The following is a 16,520-nucleotide window of genomic DNA, read 5'->3' on the forward strand; positions in this document are numbered from 1 at the left end:
TCGTTGTTTAACTTCTCGTGTATAATGTGTCGGTAGGAATCGGTTCCTCATGGCATGTTTGAGTTCGGTCCAAGACGTGATTGGTTGAATTTGGTAGTTGTCGATCTTTTTCCTTGTTTGCATCCACCAAGTGTGAGCATATCCTTCGAATTCCAAGGTGATGAGGGGAACTTGTTCAGCTTGGGGGCAGTCATGGTATGCGAACAAGAGATCAACTTTTCCTTCCCAATCGATGTACTTATCTGGGTCGTAGTCTCCTTTAAAAGACGGGATCGTGAACTTTGGTTTTGCAAAGAGTTCGGGTGTTTGAAAACGTGGTTGTGCTCGCCTGGGGGCCAAAAGTTCAGCATTGTTTGGCCTTGGATTCTGGTTTGGTTGCCGTTCTCTCAAGGCATTGTTAAGTTGATCAAATTGAGTTGTGAGTCGTTCAAGTGCGGCTAAGATAGCCGTAAGTGTCTCGTTGTTATTGTCGCCCATCCTGCAATTATAACACTCAAAAGAAGATAGAAAATAAAATAAATTCAACAAAGCAAGAAACCTCACAAGTCACTCCAAGAAAGTAACACAACGAGAGGTAAGTAAGCCGATCTTGTACTCTTTAAAACTCACTTTACCAAGTAGTCTTTCACAGTTCGTATCGGAGTTTGATTACTAGCAAAGGCGATAAGAAAAACCTAAAAGCTCTAAGAGGCCAAACAAAGGTTAGACTCCAAGAGAACGAGAATGCAAAGAAGGAAGAAGTATGCAAACTCTTTAGTCCTACTAACACAAAGAAGATAATGTGTTAGATAATGCAAAAGAACAATAACAAGGAAAAACAAAAGAACCTAAAGCACTAAGAGTCAAAGAAAAAGGGACCAAACCAGAAAACCTAGAAAACGCTGGATCAACTTGAGCAACGTTTTTGAGGGGATTACCAGCGTCCAAAAATTCTGAAAAAATTCTTGAATGTCTTTCGATGCGTCAAGAAACCACCTGTAAAATTTCAGAATCAAATACCTTCAGTAGTATCCAGTAGACTCTGTTGAACGGTGAGTCCTCAAACAATCTGTTTTTCTTGATCACTTTTTTCGAAGTTGTTCTTGATCTCTAAAAATTCTTATATTTTGTGTGAATGATCTCCAATATATGAAGTTTCAATCTGGAAATTTTCACCACAAAATTCGTCCTGTATAATTTTCAAGAAATTCGACAATATTCTAGACCGAATCTGCTGATAAAACTTGAATGATATATTTGAAGGCTCTAATGAACTCTGATTGAATTTAATTTTGGACTGGAAATTAAAATTAAGATGGATATGATATCTGAAGAAAATCAGCCCTAAATACCTTCGTTTTCAATTTTTTTGAAATTTTGGTTTTTTTTTTTTTTTTGCCTTTTTTTGCCTATTTTTTTGTTTTTTTTTTTGAAAAAAATAGAAAACTAACAAGAATGATTTGAATCTAAATTAAAATTAAATAAAAAGAACCTGAAACGATGAATCTTCTCTGAACTAGCTCCGTTGGGGTACCTTGACGGTTTTGTGTGCAAGAACAAGCAAAATTGCTTGCTTCTTTCCAAGAATCGGATAAAATCTGATACCAATTGATAGGTAAGTGGTGGCGGATTGATGAACGTTGCTCTTGTTGAAGAATCAAACCTAGAAAAGCTCTAGACTCGATGAAGAACAATAAGGAATGAATGAGGAAGGTGGCGGCAATAGCTAGGGTTCTTTAGGGTTTCTTTTAGTGCTGGAAACAAGAAAAGAAACAAGATTAAAATAAGATAAACAAAAGATAAAGGAATTAAAAATAGAGAAAATAACCAAGAAATCAAAGATCTCCCTTATGAAAGTGAACGGTAAAGATGATTGATGGCGTGGATGGATGTGAAAAATCGATGGATAATGTCCTATCGAGCCCTCCTAGTCGCAATGAAAAGGCAAACACGATAATATGACTCTAACCAACCCTCCTAGTCGCGATGAAAAGGCAAATTGGAGTGTGAAGATTAATCTCCCTCATAAGAACTTGAAAGAACTCCAGGAGAATAAGCTTCGAAGGCACAAGGCAATCAGCACTTGCAAAAACAAACTCTCGTTGTATTATTGATCAAAGAAATCTGATTTACAAAGTTGAATGAACCCTCCTTTATATAGGGGCTGAATTCTAAAGGTTCTAAATAACTAAAGAATAAAATATTAATAAACTAAACATGTTTTAACTCTAATTCCTAATAAAATAATAATAACTAAAAATATTGTTTTAACCCAACCTTAATTCCTAATAAAATAATAAATCTGATCCTAAAAGATAATTAATCATCCTATATTAAATTATATTACAAATAATCAATATAAATATTGAAAATTCGTAATATTTACAAAATAACGTATTAATCCCGTATAAGATTTCCTGCATGCACCGTCTTCAGTAAAATGATCATATCTTGAGTTTCCAATATCGGATTGATGCGATTCAAGAACCGTTGGAAAGATAAGAGACATAAGGTTGTATCTCCAGAAGTCATTTCGACCGGATAACAACTGGATACCCTTCAAAAAGTTGTTTCAAATATGCTGCTATTAGACCCTTCCGGATGAATGTTTGAACTGCGATTTTAAGCTTGTCTTTAAGAAGTTTGGTCCGGCCTTGTGTGATAGGGCCAAGTGGTATTGTAAATTCATCATTCTTAGCTTTAGGGCATGTGGTGCATGTATCATCTGCCGTGACATCAGACCACCACCATGACTGCTCCAGTGGCCAACCGCTCTCAAGGGCCTAGCCGCTGCTCCGACGAAGTTGGCTATGGAGGGTACCAAGGACGGTCGAGTGGGGGACGGTGGAAAATGATGTGTTGGAGCCGCATTTCTCCAAGCATCCTTTTTAGGGCATATTCTCTCCTCTTTTTAAGGTAGTATAATGAGATATTTATAGTGAGAATTACTAGGATTTAATGCCCTTGGAAATTCCCTAAATATCCTTGGTTTCATACTCATTGTGTGAATAATATGGTACCTGGTAGTTCTCCCAAATTCCTTAACGGGGGAATGGTTTCACGTGAGGTGTATTGGACAGCTGGCCAAGTGACATCAGTAGTTTCGTCTTGTACTACGTCAGACTTGTGAGATCAAAAACTCGGCTTGGTAAGAAAATTTGTTCCTCATTATCTTTGTTATTTGTTCCACTGGCCCTAGCAAATTAATTTATCTCTACAAATAAATGTTTCCTCATTCATTTCATACATCATCACAACCAACAAACAACCCTTCTCCTCAGCAACATCAGTTTAGTCAAATAAACATTGCCTCGGCAAAACTTATCCACCACATGAAAATATGTCCTAAATGCAACTATATGCAGCTAAAATGCTATGTGAATGGCTTTTATACAATCAATAACTTAAGTAAAAATACATAAAATATAGTCTTTTTACAGAGTTATCACTCATCACCTTCTCCATCGTCAGTTTTCCTTCCCGACGACAGTCTTCCTTCCCAAAGTTGAGCCTCTTCTTAGTATTTCTTTTTGTGGGTTCATTAGTGCTCAAATGCCTCCCTTTTTCTCAGTTTTTGGACGACGATTCGATTTCCTTGGTGGTTCTCATCTTGGCAATAAAGACCTCAAGCTATGTCTCCTCTCGTCTATATTTTTTATATTTTTTATGCTCGAATGAAAGCTTGCTCATGCCTCCTTCTTCTTGATTTTTGCAGGTTTTATAGCACTTGGGGAAGATTTCTTTCCTTTGATTTGGGATCCCTTTTAATCCGGAATCAAAGGGATCATTTCTTTTTTTTTCTAATTACGATCATTGTTGCCTTGTTTGATGACTTGCCTAGGTATTTTGTCCCTAATTTGGTCCGATCTTATTACCGTTTTTATTTTGAATTGCATGTTGGTGATTGGGTCATTTTTGGAATGATTGGTGATTCTTGCCTCAATTTTCGGTGAATGGGTTCTATTCTGCACATGAATGCACATTTGGTGTTGTTCTCGTCGGTACATGGTTTTCACTCACTGTTGGCTGGCCGATTGTACTTATCGGTTCCCCTGGTGCGATCGTGGCCATTGGATCAAACCAACCAGATCCTATGTTTGTTAGCCATTGGTGCATGTGATGTATCCTTAGGGGTTTGAAAACCCCTAGCTTATAAGCATCTTGAATCGTTGATTATCTTTGTGATCTGACTGCTTTGATGAAGGCGACTCCAAAGGTTAATGATAAAACCCTAGCATGATTAATCTTGGACAAACAGGCTCATTTGCTGGGTCAAACAGGTGGGTTCACGTTTGGGCTTCATCCATTACTGGTCTTGGATATTCCCTAATTTGGACCAAACATTTGTTGGATTATTTGGTCTAGACCTCAAATTAAAAAAAGTAATAATAATAACTAATATATTATATATTTTTTGAATAAAGTCATATATATTTTAAAATATATAATATATATTTCAAAACTATATATATTTTCCAAAACATATATATATTTCAAAAATATAATATTTTTCAAAAATATAATATATATTTTTTAAAACTATATATATATATATATTTAAAAATATACATTTCAAAACTATATGTTCTTAAACATAATATATTAATATATTTAAAAACTATAAAATTATATAAAATATTAAAATAATAAAACATAATCCCGGACGAAAATGGGTGTCTAGAGGTTAATAGAAGCCTACAAGGCTACAACATCCTACTTACTTTGGTGCCTGTGGCTACAACGATCGACCCGAGTACATGAGAATCTGAACCATACTAGAACAAAGCATGCAAATGATATTCACGGCTATGCAAGAAGGAGGTCTTAGCACTGTAAACACAAAGGCAAGGCCCCAGCCAATTCAACGCAACATACAATGGAAACTACCGGTTCCGGGTTGGATCAAAATTAACACCGACGAGGAAGGAAAGCTGTAAATGGAGAAGCAGCGTGTGGGGGCCTACTCAGCGATGAACGCGGTAAGTGGCTCATGGGATTTTCAAAGTTTATATGCATTTGTTCGAGTTTGGAGGCGAAGTTATGGGGCATTCTTGGAGACCTTTGCTACTAATGGAAATTAGGATACAACCAGATACGCGTAGAATCGGACTGCAAAGAAGCAATCCAAACGATAACCAGCTCCTCTATGGGAGGCAGAAGACTCCAGATTTCTCATCAAATATCAGAACTACTAAATATAGAATGGAAAATCTCATTCTCATACGCTCCCCGGGAAGGCCACAAACTAGCCAACGACTGGCCAGACTAGCATGGCAACAACCAAATGCCCCACCCAGGAATTACACGAGCCACAAGATAGCTTAGCTTTCCTATTCACAAGGATTGCGTATGTAACTAGATAATAGGTTTCTTTATTTATTTATCAAAAAAAATTAATATATAAGATTTATTCAAATCAAAGGCGATAGAATGCAAGGTAAAATGAGCAAATTATATACTAAACAAATTGCATTCTATAAAAAAGAACGAAACAATGCAATGTAAAATGAGCAGATTATATAGAAAGGAAATATCAATCAACTGTTTTTTAGACCAAATCAAAGCCAGAAATCCTTGTCACAGTCTCGTGCATGGTTTTAAATAGCGTTTGCGGACATAACAGATGTCTTCGCGGTCACTGCGAGTGTCGCGGTCGTGAATTTTTTTAAATTTTGCACAACTTATCTTGAAACATAATAAAACTAATTATAATTATAAGGAATCATTTTTAATGATTTTTAAAATGTTGTCTAAGCGAAATTGATATATAATATAGTTTAACCAAATAGATTTTAAAATGTTTCTAAGTGAAAATATGAAGTAACATTTTAATTTGAATAATGAACTATATTAACTATTTGAACTTATTTATTATAAAATAGATGAATTAAATTGTATTAAATTAAAATATAAAGGCAGAATCCTAAATATAAGTATAACAAAAACACTAGAATCGGCAACTCCAGAATATTTCCAAGCAATTGGGGTTATCTGTCGCGACTTCTGCAGGCGGCGATCTCATGATCGATAGTGCAGTGAATCGAGGTAAAGCAAAGTTGCTTGTCGAGTCACTAAATTGAAACTTCTAGAAATTTTGGAGACTATTTTGTAAAATAAGCAAAAATATTGGTCGTTTTTAAAAAATCCTAGAGAATACAAGGACTTGTTATGTGAATTACCCAATTTTATTATATCAATAATTCAAGCGGCAAATATCAACTACCAACTAGTTGCATAAAGCATGCAAAAGGTAATAGAGTATTACCTCAATTTTTAAGCTACATCGGTCGACCATTAGACACTTTTTAATCGCTCTCAAACTTGATTTTGACGTCCGAAAATATCTTAGATAGATAGGTAGGTAGGTAGGTGGGTGGGTGGGTGGGTGGGTGGTGGGTGGGTGGGTAGGTGGGTGGGTAGGTGGGTAGGTAGGTGGGTAGGTAGGTAGGTAGGTAGGTAGGTAGGTTTACCTCTTTAGTTATAACTGTAGAGATTTCTTGGAAAATCTAACACCGCCAAAATTATAAACTTTCATTATTCTTAGTACATTGCAATTGTTTATAATAAATTGGATACGAAAAGAGCTACATCATACTACTGGACACTCTTTGTATTGAAACTTTTGAAATGTGAAGTTACGAAAAAAAAATTCCCTAACGATCCTTTAATCCGCAAGGATCAGGAAAATGATTAATATCCTTAAGACATTTTAGAATTTATCAAATAAGTCGTGAAACAACTCCAACATTATAATAATATCTTTCCCTAGGCTTAATGGGATACAATCAATTTGTAAAGAAATATGCATTCATGTTTGAATTCAAGACAAGATCCTCTCAGAATTTGGGGGGAAGAGAGAGATCATGCAATAAAAAAAAATAAACTTAAACAAAATGGAGATGACAAGCTAGAAATCTCTGAGACTTTTCTTTCAGAAACAAACCTCTCTAGTAGAAGGAATTATTTGATACAGGAGGTTAGAAAATTCATTGGTCTTGAGAGAAGAATAGAGATTCAATTTGATGGTAATGAAGAAGAAATCATCGAAGATTCTATTCAGCTAGAGAAATCTTGAAGTCTTCATTCTTGAAAGGGAAATCGTGAAGTCTTCATTCTTGAAAGGAAATCGGTTAATTTTTAGTCAAAGTGAAAAATAGTTTATAAATCGATGCTTCTTTGGTATGCAATTATTGTCTTTGTTGTGTAGGGGATTCTAGTGAATTGTCTTTAGTTTATAAATTATTTTTCGGGTGTTTGCTCGAAAATCAGAAATTTTAGGTCGTGTGCCTTCTTAGAGGTAAGAAATCAATTATCAGAAATTTTTCAAACAAATCAGGAATTTATCTGGTGAATCAATAATTCTATCAAACCAAGCTTTACTTCTTAGGTTAATTCCATTATTAGAGATAATCCATATCTTTTTTAAAGCTTAAGGGTATTTTTGTCATTTCACATCCAAATATTTTAGGTGTTAGAACAATAAACAGAGAGAAACATACTTTAAGGTTCCGAGCATACATTTTTATTCGTGCAAATATCAATTACCAACTAGGTTCTAAAGCATGCAAAAGGTAATAGAGTATTACCTCAATTTCTAAGCTACATCGGTCGACCTTTAGAAACTTTTTAATCGCTTTCAAACTTGATTTCGACTTCCGAAAATATCTTAGATACAAGACAAAAAAATTACATTAGAAACAAAACTTGATTGTGAAAATCAGATTGAATCAGAAGGTAAAATACTGAAAAACAACTTAACGAGTTTGAATTTGACAAAATAGACCCTAAAAACATACTCAGAATGTCAACAAAGCCAAAATATGCCTTTTAAAAAAATGTCAATGTCAGTCAACGATCAACGGTGTTTAATGGCTCATTCAGGTGCGGCTCGACTTGACTCGGTTGGGACGGCTCCATTCGAGAGGTCTGGACTGGTTCAAACTGATTCTAAGAGTCCCCTAGACGAAAAACAACCCCTACTCATAGGGATCGACGCGTGGGGCACGTGCGGAAGTGTTGTTTGCTAGAATTTAACATATTTTTTTCTAAAATTCCACGTGGAGGAGGGAGATGAGAGTGTTGTATAACATTTTTTTTATTAATTTGAGTAGGTACAAGGTACTATCTCTTCAAATATAACTCTTAACCATTTGACATTAAACGCTCACATTTATGGCATTTCTTATGCTCGAACCCGAAATCTCAAGAAATAATAACAATTTCCTTACCATTGAGTTCGGTCAGTTCATTCTTGTATAACATATTTTTATCAAAAATAAATATGATGCTCTAGTAACAATTATTTATATATAAATAACCTAGGATCCTATTGTTGAATCAAAATAGAGTAAAAACTCTAATTGATCGAGAAGAAAAAACTCTCTTAGAATAATCTCACAAATTACAAAAGAGAAATAACTCTTAAGAAAGCTTTCAAATGCTTATAATTAAGCTTTTATTGTTGGATGATAAAACTCAAATTCAAATGGGGTATTTATAGGTTACAAGAACCAATCTAAACCACTCATTAAAATAACCACAAAATAATTTAAACAATTAAAATTAAAAATGAGAAAAATACCTAATTTTCACCTAACTAAATTGATGTAAGAAATGACATCAAATTAATTTAGGTGTGGACTTATTTAGACTAATATTGACTTCTCAACACTCCCCTCAATGTTAGCCCCCATTCTTTGAATCGAGTCAAGCTGACGACGGAAATATTCAAACTTTCCAACACTCAAGCTTTTTGTAAACAAGTCAACAATTTGTTCATCTATCTTGATTTGTCTCATCTCAATCTCTTCTTGCAAAACTTTTTCCCTAACAAATTGGTAATGTAATTCCACATGTTTTGTTCTTGCATGAAAAGCAGGATTCTTCGCCAGCTGAATTGCCGATTAGTTGTCACAGTACAATAGAACTGCATAATCTACTGGTTGATGTAGATCATTTATTAGTTGTATCAGCCATATGCTTTCTTGAGCTGCCATTGTTACTGCTCGGTACTCTGCTTCCGTAGTTGACAAGGACATATTCGGTTTTCTCTTACTACACCAAGAAATTGTTTTGGAGCCAAGATTAAACACATACTCAATTGTTGATCTTCTGGTGTCATGATCTCCTGCATAATCAGTATCACAATAACCAACTAACTTGCATTCTTCACCTTTCTTGTACAAAAAAACATAGTCAATTGTACTCTTCGCATATCTTAGTATTCGTGGAACTGCTTCCAAATGAGGTTTCTTTGGTTTTTTCATACACCGACTCATCGCACCAAGTGCATAAGAAATGTCAGGTCGGGTCAAGGTTAAGTAGATCAGGCTACTTACCAATTGTTGATAGATTGTGGCATCTTCCAAATCTTTTCCTTCATATGCACACATTTTGGCATTTGGTTCCATTGGCATCGAAGTTGACTTGCATTGGAGTATTCCAAACCTTTTTAATAAATCTTTAGCATATTTCTGTTGACACAAAAATATTCCTTCATGTGTGCGATCAACCTCTAGACCAAGGAAATGCTTAAGTTGTCCAAGTTCCTTCATTGGAAACAGACTGATAAATTCTCCTTCGTCTGAAGAATTTCTACCTCATCATCACCGGTTATGATTAAGTCATCCACGTACACTAGCACGATATCTAGCTTACCTTCATTGACTTTGACAAACAAACTAGAATCTACAGGTGTTACTGAATAGCCACTTTTCTTTAGAAATTCAGCAATCTTACCATACCACGCCCTATGTGCTTGTTTCAATCCGTAGAGTGCTTTTCGCAGCTTACACACATATTCAGGATGATCTTGGCTCTGAAAACCCATTGGTTAGGTCATGTAGACTCTCGATCTAGCTTTCCATGAAGAAAAGTATTCTTCACATCCATATGCCACAAATTACAGTCTTTGTTGGCTATAAGTGCAAGTAGGACTCGTACGGTTGTAAGTTTGGCCAGTTGACTAAATGTTTCATCATAGTCCAGTCCAAACTGTTAAGAGAAACCACGAGCTACCAATCATGCCTTGTACTCTCGATTGACCCATCTAGACGGCGCTTTATCTTGTAAACCCATTTGCAAGATATGGATTACACATCTTTTGTCTTTGGCACAAGATCCCAAGTTTGATTTTGCTGAAGTGAATCGATCTCTTTTTTCATAGCTGCCATCCACTTAGAACTCTACGTTGCTTCTTTGAACATCTCAAGCTTTGTTGCTTCTTCAATTATGGTTGCATTTGCATATTTGGGATTTGTCCTTCGTATTCTTGTTGACCTTTGGAGTTGAGATTGTGGAATTGATTCTTCTATTCACTAGGCCACCTTCTTCATTAGGTTGTTGATACACGCCAGTTTGTCAAGGATTCTGAGTCACTCTTTGTGCAATATCATCGTCGTTTGGATCTTCTGATTCATTTGAACTTGTTTGGAGTTGAACAATATGTTCCCCCATCTTTTATTAAAGCTTGTCTCCAAATTTTCTAAAGTCTGGAAACACCTCCTTCTTTGATGACCACCAAGAAGATGCTTCATCAAATACTACATTTCGTGACGTGTAGCATCTTCTAATCATTGGATTACAACATTTCTACTCCTTTCTCTGGCTGTTGTATCCCACAAAGATACATCTAATAACTTTCTTATCAAATTTTCTCCGTAAATAATCAGGAACAAACACATAACATACACAACCAAATACTCGAAAGTAGCTAACTTTAGGTTTCATGTTCCATAGTTTCTCAAAAGGTGAAACAAATCCTAACCTTGGTTGAGGAAGTCTGTTGATCACAAAGGCTGCAGTCCTCATTGCTTCAGCCCAAAACCTTCCATGTACGTTCTTTGCATGTAGCATACTTCAACAAATTTCTGCAAGATGCCAATTTTTTCTTTTCGCTACACCATTTTATTGTGGCGTGTTGGCACAAGTGTATTGATGACATATTCAACATTCTCTTTGGTATTGAGAGAACTCATTTGATATATATTCTCCTCCGTTATCTATGCGCAAGAAACATATCTTCTTTCCCACTTCTCCTTCAGCTGAGTCTCTGAACAATTTAAACTTTGAGAATGTGTCAGATTTTTCTTTCATAAAGAAAACCAACACCTGGAGAAGTCATCAATGAATGTTACCATGTACCGCATACTACTAATTAACAGTTGCTTAACCGGTTCGAACACATCAGAGTGAACCAACTCTAACGGTTCTTTTGCTTTAAACTTTAACTCGTCATATGGTAATTAGTGTACTTTACTATACTGGCATCCCACATAGACAGTGTCTGTTCTCACGTCTAGTTGAGGAATCCCCTTAAGCATCGACTTCTTCACCATCACACTTAGCTTGGAATAGCTAACATGACCTAACTCCATTTGTCATAGATCTGATGTCTCATTTTTTTCTTGTCCTGTCAACATATACATACTCTACTGACATCACATAGATTGACTCCAAACGTCGTCCCTCCATTATTGGTGTTTCTTAGATTTTGAGGTCACGATAAACCTTCACGTCTTGGAGACCAAATAAGATATAATGGTCAGATGATGTCAATTGAGCCATAGATAGCAAATTTTTCTTCATTTATGGGACATGGTAAACATTTTGAAGTTGCACCTGGTTAGAATTATATCGAGGCATAACTATCATCTTACCGATGAGAGTTTTTGGTAACCTTGAGTTGTTAGCTGTCACTACCACATGACCTCCATTGTACTCAGACAGATTTTGCAACTTCTGTTTGTCACTTGTCATATGATTTGAGCAGTCCGAATCTATGATCCAATCATTCTTGTAGTCAATCCGTTTTGGTGTTGTTACCATGAGAGCTAATTCTTCTTCCTCCGTAACAAATAACGCTTCAGCATCCCAACCATCTTCACTACTCCTTCGAACTAGAAGTAGCAATATTACATCTTCCCACAGTTGTAACACTGGTCATCGAACTTTCTACTATTAATACGATTTTTGGAAGCTCCCCCTGAATGAGGGGCTCCATTTCCTTGGTAATTTTTCACCTTGTCACCTTTCTTTTTAGATCCACTGCAGGTATACGGCTGAAAAGTGCCTATGATTTTGCTGGTGTAGAGCGCTTCCTCTTCACCCTTTAACAAGACTCCTCCCATTTGCTTGGCCATGGCTTCTTGACCTGCAAGCAAATTTTTGAACTCAACAAGCGATGGTTGTGTCGGCTATCCCTGTACAGCGACAACAAACCCTTGATATTTGGGTCTCAAACCATGGATAATTATTCTTTTTATCATGGCTTCCCCAATAGCAGTTGTTGAATCTAATTCTGAAATTTCATTGCATATCGACTTCACCTTGTGAAAGTATTAGGCAACCGCCATGTCGCTTTGCGCCATCGATAGAAGTTCATTCTCGAGAAGTTACAATTTTGTATAATTCCTCTTCTAAAAGAGTGTAACAAAGGTGTCCCATGCTTTCTTCGGTGATTTAGTATCCCGAATATGCTCCAACATTTCTTCTTTTATTGTGGTCTTTAAAGCAAACATTGTTTTGCCTGCTTTAATTTTCCACTTTCGCAAGACACCGTTAGCATCTTCCGCAACCGGTTGTGTAACTTCACTACCACCGACAACCTCCCACAAGTCTTGACCTTGAAGGTAAGACTCTATACACGTTGACCACGTGTTATAGTTTTGGTTGTTGAGCTTTTTTATTCCTCCAACTACTTGAAGGTCACCCATCATAACGGCAAGACTTTGACTACACCGAACAAGCTTGAGTAACATACGTGCAAAGTACTAAATTACTCTAAACACAAAGAAGCTCCACAAGGTTTGTAATAACTCCGACAATAATCTCAAAAAATATTTTCTGATGTGGAAGATCAGTTAAAACTGCATCTACAGAGCATATTTAGAATTTCAAGAGACCTTATAACATGGCTCTGATACCAATTGTCGAATCAAAATAGAGTAAAAACTCTAATTAATCGAGAAGAAGAAAAACTATTTTTAGAATAATCTCACAAAATTGCAAAAGAGAAAGAACTCTTAAGAAAGCTTTCAAATGCTTATAATTAAGCTTTTATTGTTAGATGATAAAACTCAAATATAAATGGGGTATTTATAGGTTACAAGAACCACTCTAAATCACTCATTAAAATAACCACAAAATAATTTAAATCATTGAAATTAAAAATGAGAAAAATACCTAATATTCACCTAACTAAATTGATGTAAGCAATGACATCTAAATTGATGTAAGCAATGAAATCAAATTAATTTAGGTGTGAACTTATTTAGGCTAATATTGACTTCTCAACACCTATTATATCTAATCTTGTTTTATATATGGCTTATATCACAAATAAGTACCTAAAGTATATCATCTTTTTTCATTTAAGTATCTAAAGTATTTTTTTGTCAAAATAAGTATCTAAACTTATTTTTTGGTCAAAATAGGTACCTAAAGTATTTTTTTAGTCAAAATAGTACCTAAAGTATTCAAATTTTTTTATCTAAATACCTAAAATATTCTTTAATTAATATCGCATGTCAACTTTTTTATAAACTTAGATAAAAAAATTGAATACTCTAAGAATCTATTTTGACCAAAAAGTAAGTTATACTAAGTGTTGGGCGTATTAAATTAGAATCAAAGGTCAAATATTTTTTAGACAAGCCTTTTATATATATATATTTAAAAAAACTACTTCAGATCATATCATTTAATTTTGAGTATTGATTTATTTATATTATCTAACTTTAATTTTTTCCCAAATTTAACACTAACGTAGTTATGTTTTACGTTTAATTATGTCACTATGTCGTTATCGACTTAACGGGCCATTCTCATGATAGTCATTTTGAACCATACCTTGACTTCATCATAGAGTTTCGTCTCCTACATACACAGTTTCCTCAGAATTGAAATAGATTCTGTGAACAAATAATCGCATCATGATCCATTGAACTAATCTTCTCTTCCGATGAATTTGGAGTAATCATATGGAATATCTTCGTTGAAGCTGCATTATGTTGACCATCAAAACTATGTAATTCAAAATAAATGGCATGCACTGTAAATCATTGTTCTAACAGCAGTTACCTAGTACCAAACTCACGGAAGCTAAAATGAAAAACAAAAACCATCAGCAATTGTTGTTTGAATTTGCATTCTCAGTCATCCCGGCCAATTATAGTAGCTTTTATTTCAGAATATGATTTCTTGGCATTGGCATCAAACATACGAATGAAAGTAAAAGGAACTTACGAATGAAGTAAATGAGTGTTACTGTTAAAGCCCAAGTATACAAGAAAACGAATGTAAACAACTTACAGCCAAGGTGACTGTTGCACTCATTGCAAAAAATTAAGTAAAGAAAAAACATAAAGAAATAAGATAAATCAGTATTTAGATGCATCTCCATCTATTAAATGACTCAACTCTAAAATCTCCGTCTATAAATATATTGTTTATATAACTACGATTTGCTATGTCAAATGATTGAAACTGTGATTTGATTTTTAACATAATTTGCTTTGAATAAAATATTTTTTTTGATTGGGTAATCCGAAATATAGGTTTTATTTTGCTATGATCATAATTATATACGAAACGCAAAACTGTCTCAGAACGCATCAAAATATGCTTACTTGAATTAGTTTCCCTGCACAAAATGTTGGCATTGGCCATGTACCAAACTAAAAATGAAAGCTAAAATGAACAACAAATCTAACAATTGTTTTCCTTGTTCATATTGTCAACTCTTTTTCCAAGATTTCATCTACTGGCGATCTTCCTCTCCGGTTTTCTTCCCGGTTTCTTCATTTGTTCCCTCGCTGGTTTCCTCATCGATTCCACCGACGGTTTCCTCATTGGTTCCCTCACCGGTTTCCTCATTAGTTTCCTTAGCAATTTCCTCATGGGTTTCCTCATTGGTTCCCTTGTCGGTTCCCTCCTCGATTTCTTTGTCGGTTTCCTCATTAGTTTCCTTAGCGGTTTCCTCATTGCTTCCCTCGCCGGTTCCCTCGGTAGTTCCCTCGCCGGTTTCCTCGTCAGTTTCCTCGCTAGTTCCATCACCGGTTTCCTCGTTAGTTTCCTCGCTAGTTCCATCACCGGTTCCCTCGTCAGTGTCCTCGCTAGCTCCCTCGCCGGTTTCCTCGTCAGTTTCGTCGCTAGTTCCATCGACAGTTTCCTCGCTAGTTCCCTCGTCGGTTTCCTCGCTAGTTCCACCGCCGGTTTCCTCGCTACTTCCGTCGTCGGTTTCCTCATCAGTTTCCAAGTCGGTTTCAGCATTGATTCCCTGATCGGTTCGCTCACTAGTTCCCTCATTGTCATTGATTCCCTGGATGGTTCCATCACTATAAAGCAACTGGGTTCCATCGTAAACAAAAGTCTTCCTGACAGGCTGGGCAGCAGGTGAGTCAGCAGCATCAAGCATCTGATCTCCATCCCAATACAGCATCCGATCGCTACAAATGCAACCTCCTTTTTCATTCAGAAATCAACTTCTAATTTCGGAATATGATTCCACCACTTGAAAGAGAAACAACTTACGTATAAATAAAACCTTCCCTTCCAATGGATAGGGCGAGGCGGAGGAGGATCATTATCACTAACCACAATCTGAACTCAGTAAGTGAAAAAACACACTCAGATAATATTTGATCAACAGAAAAAGAGAGAGAGAGAGAGAGAAACAGAGGCATAAAAACAACTTACAAATTTCTCTCCAATGTGTTTGTTGCAATCTTTACAACTGACATTTGACTGGCAATTCATGGACTCTCGACCTGTGAATTTCATCGTACTCACGTTGAACTATATCAACCAAGCACAAGATTAATTATACAATGAAATGTAGATTGAGTTCTTCAGTGAACGACAACTAACCAATCGTCGCAAGAATTCCATCCGTCGTGCTTTCCTTTTCCAAAGAAATTAACTTATCCCGAAGAAGACGATCAAGAACCGAAATTGCATTAGTAAAACAAGAATATTATTGGGATATACATACATACTTACATACATATATTAAAAGAGAGAGAGAGTTTATACAACGCCATGAAGTTGTCGGGGTCGAGTACGGGGTTTTGCAACCACTACATAAGAAGTAACGAGTTCCAATACTCAGATGATATGGAGGACCGGAGTTTGGGTTTGAAGGCGACGCCATTGAAACAGCTTTGAGGAAACGATCTTCTTTGATTCTTTTGTTTCAGCTGAGTAGAAGAAAACACCCAAAGTTATATTACAAAGATGAACATTCAGGGTTTCTTGATTCTGACTTCTTACCAGTTCGTATTTTCTGAATGGGATTCAAGCTTCTTTGAAGGAGAAATGGGGATGATGAGCTTCATATAAAAGATGAAGCAGATTGATTCTTTTTTCCGTTATAACTGTCAAGGGATCTGGCGGGAAAACACAGCCTAAATCCAAAATTATGAAAGGTGGTTGTTGGCATCTGGGCCTGCCCAAAGGCGCAAAGCTTGCTCAAACTACCCCTAAATCCAACCCTAAAGCTATAACAGAACTGCTTGAAATCGAACTCACCTCCCAATTATTCG

The 16,520-nt window shown here is 35.9% G+C and overlaps 1 protein-coding gene across 1 annotated transcript; it reads right to left on the reverse strand.

Annotated features, from left to right (window-relative positions):
* Positions 1–14,737: 14,737 nt before the first annotated feature.
* Positions 14,738–16,129, reverse strand: LOC120118775 (spore wall protein 2-like). Its single transcript, XM_039138761.1, has 4 exons — positions 15,983–16,129; positions 15,676–15,774; positions 15,524–15,579; positions 14,738–15,425 (listed from the first exon to the last, which is right to left on the reverse strand). Exons 1-4 carry the CDS (start codon positions 16,127–16,129, stop codon positions 14,738–14,740), a joined length of 990 nt encoding a protein of 329 aa, XP_038994692.1.
* Between the last annotated feature and the right edge of the window lie 391 nt (positions 16,130–16,520).

Source organism: Hibiscus syriacus, unplaced genomic scaffold (assembly GCF_006381635.1).
Source record: "Hibiscus syriacus cultivar Baekdansim isolate YM2019G1 unplaced genomic scaffold, ASM638163v2 tig00000991_pilon, whole genome shotgun sequence".
Classification (NCBI taxonomy): Eukaryota; Viridiplantae; Streptophyta; class Magnoliopsida; order Malvales; family Malvaceae; genus Hibiscus; species Hibiscus syriacus.

Coding starts and splice junctions, on each gene's coding strand:
- LOC120118775 (XM_039138761.1), bottom strand. CDS start 16,129: ATGGCGTCGCCTTCAAACCCAAACTCCGGTCCTCCATATCATCTGAGT. Junction 15,775..15,982: donor CTCTCTCTCTTTTAATATAT/GTATGTAAGTAT, acceptor TGGTTGATATAG/TTCAACGTGAGTACGATGAA. Junction 15,580..15,675: donor AACACATTGGAGAGAAATTT/GTAAGTTGTTTT, acceptor TACTGAGTTCAG/ATTGTGGTTAGTGATAATGA.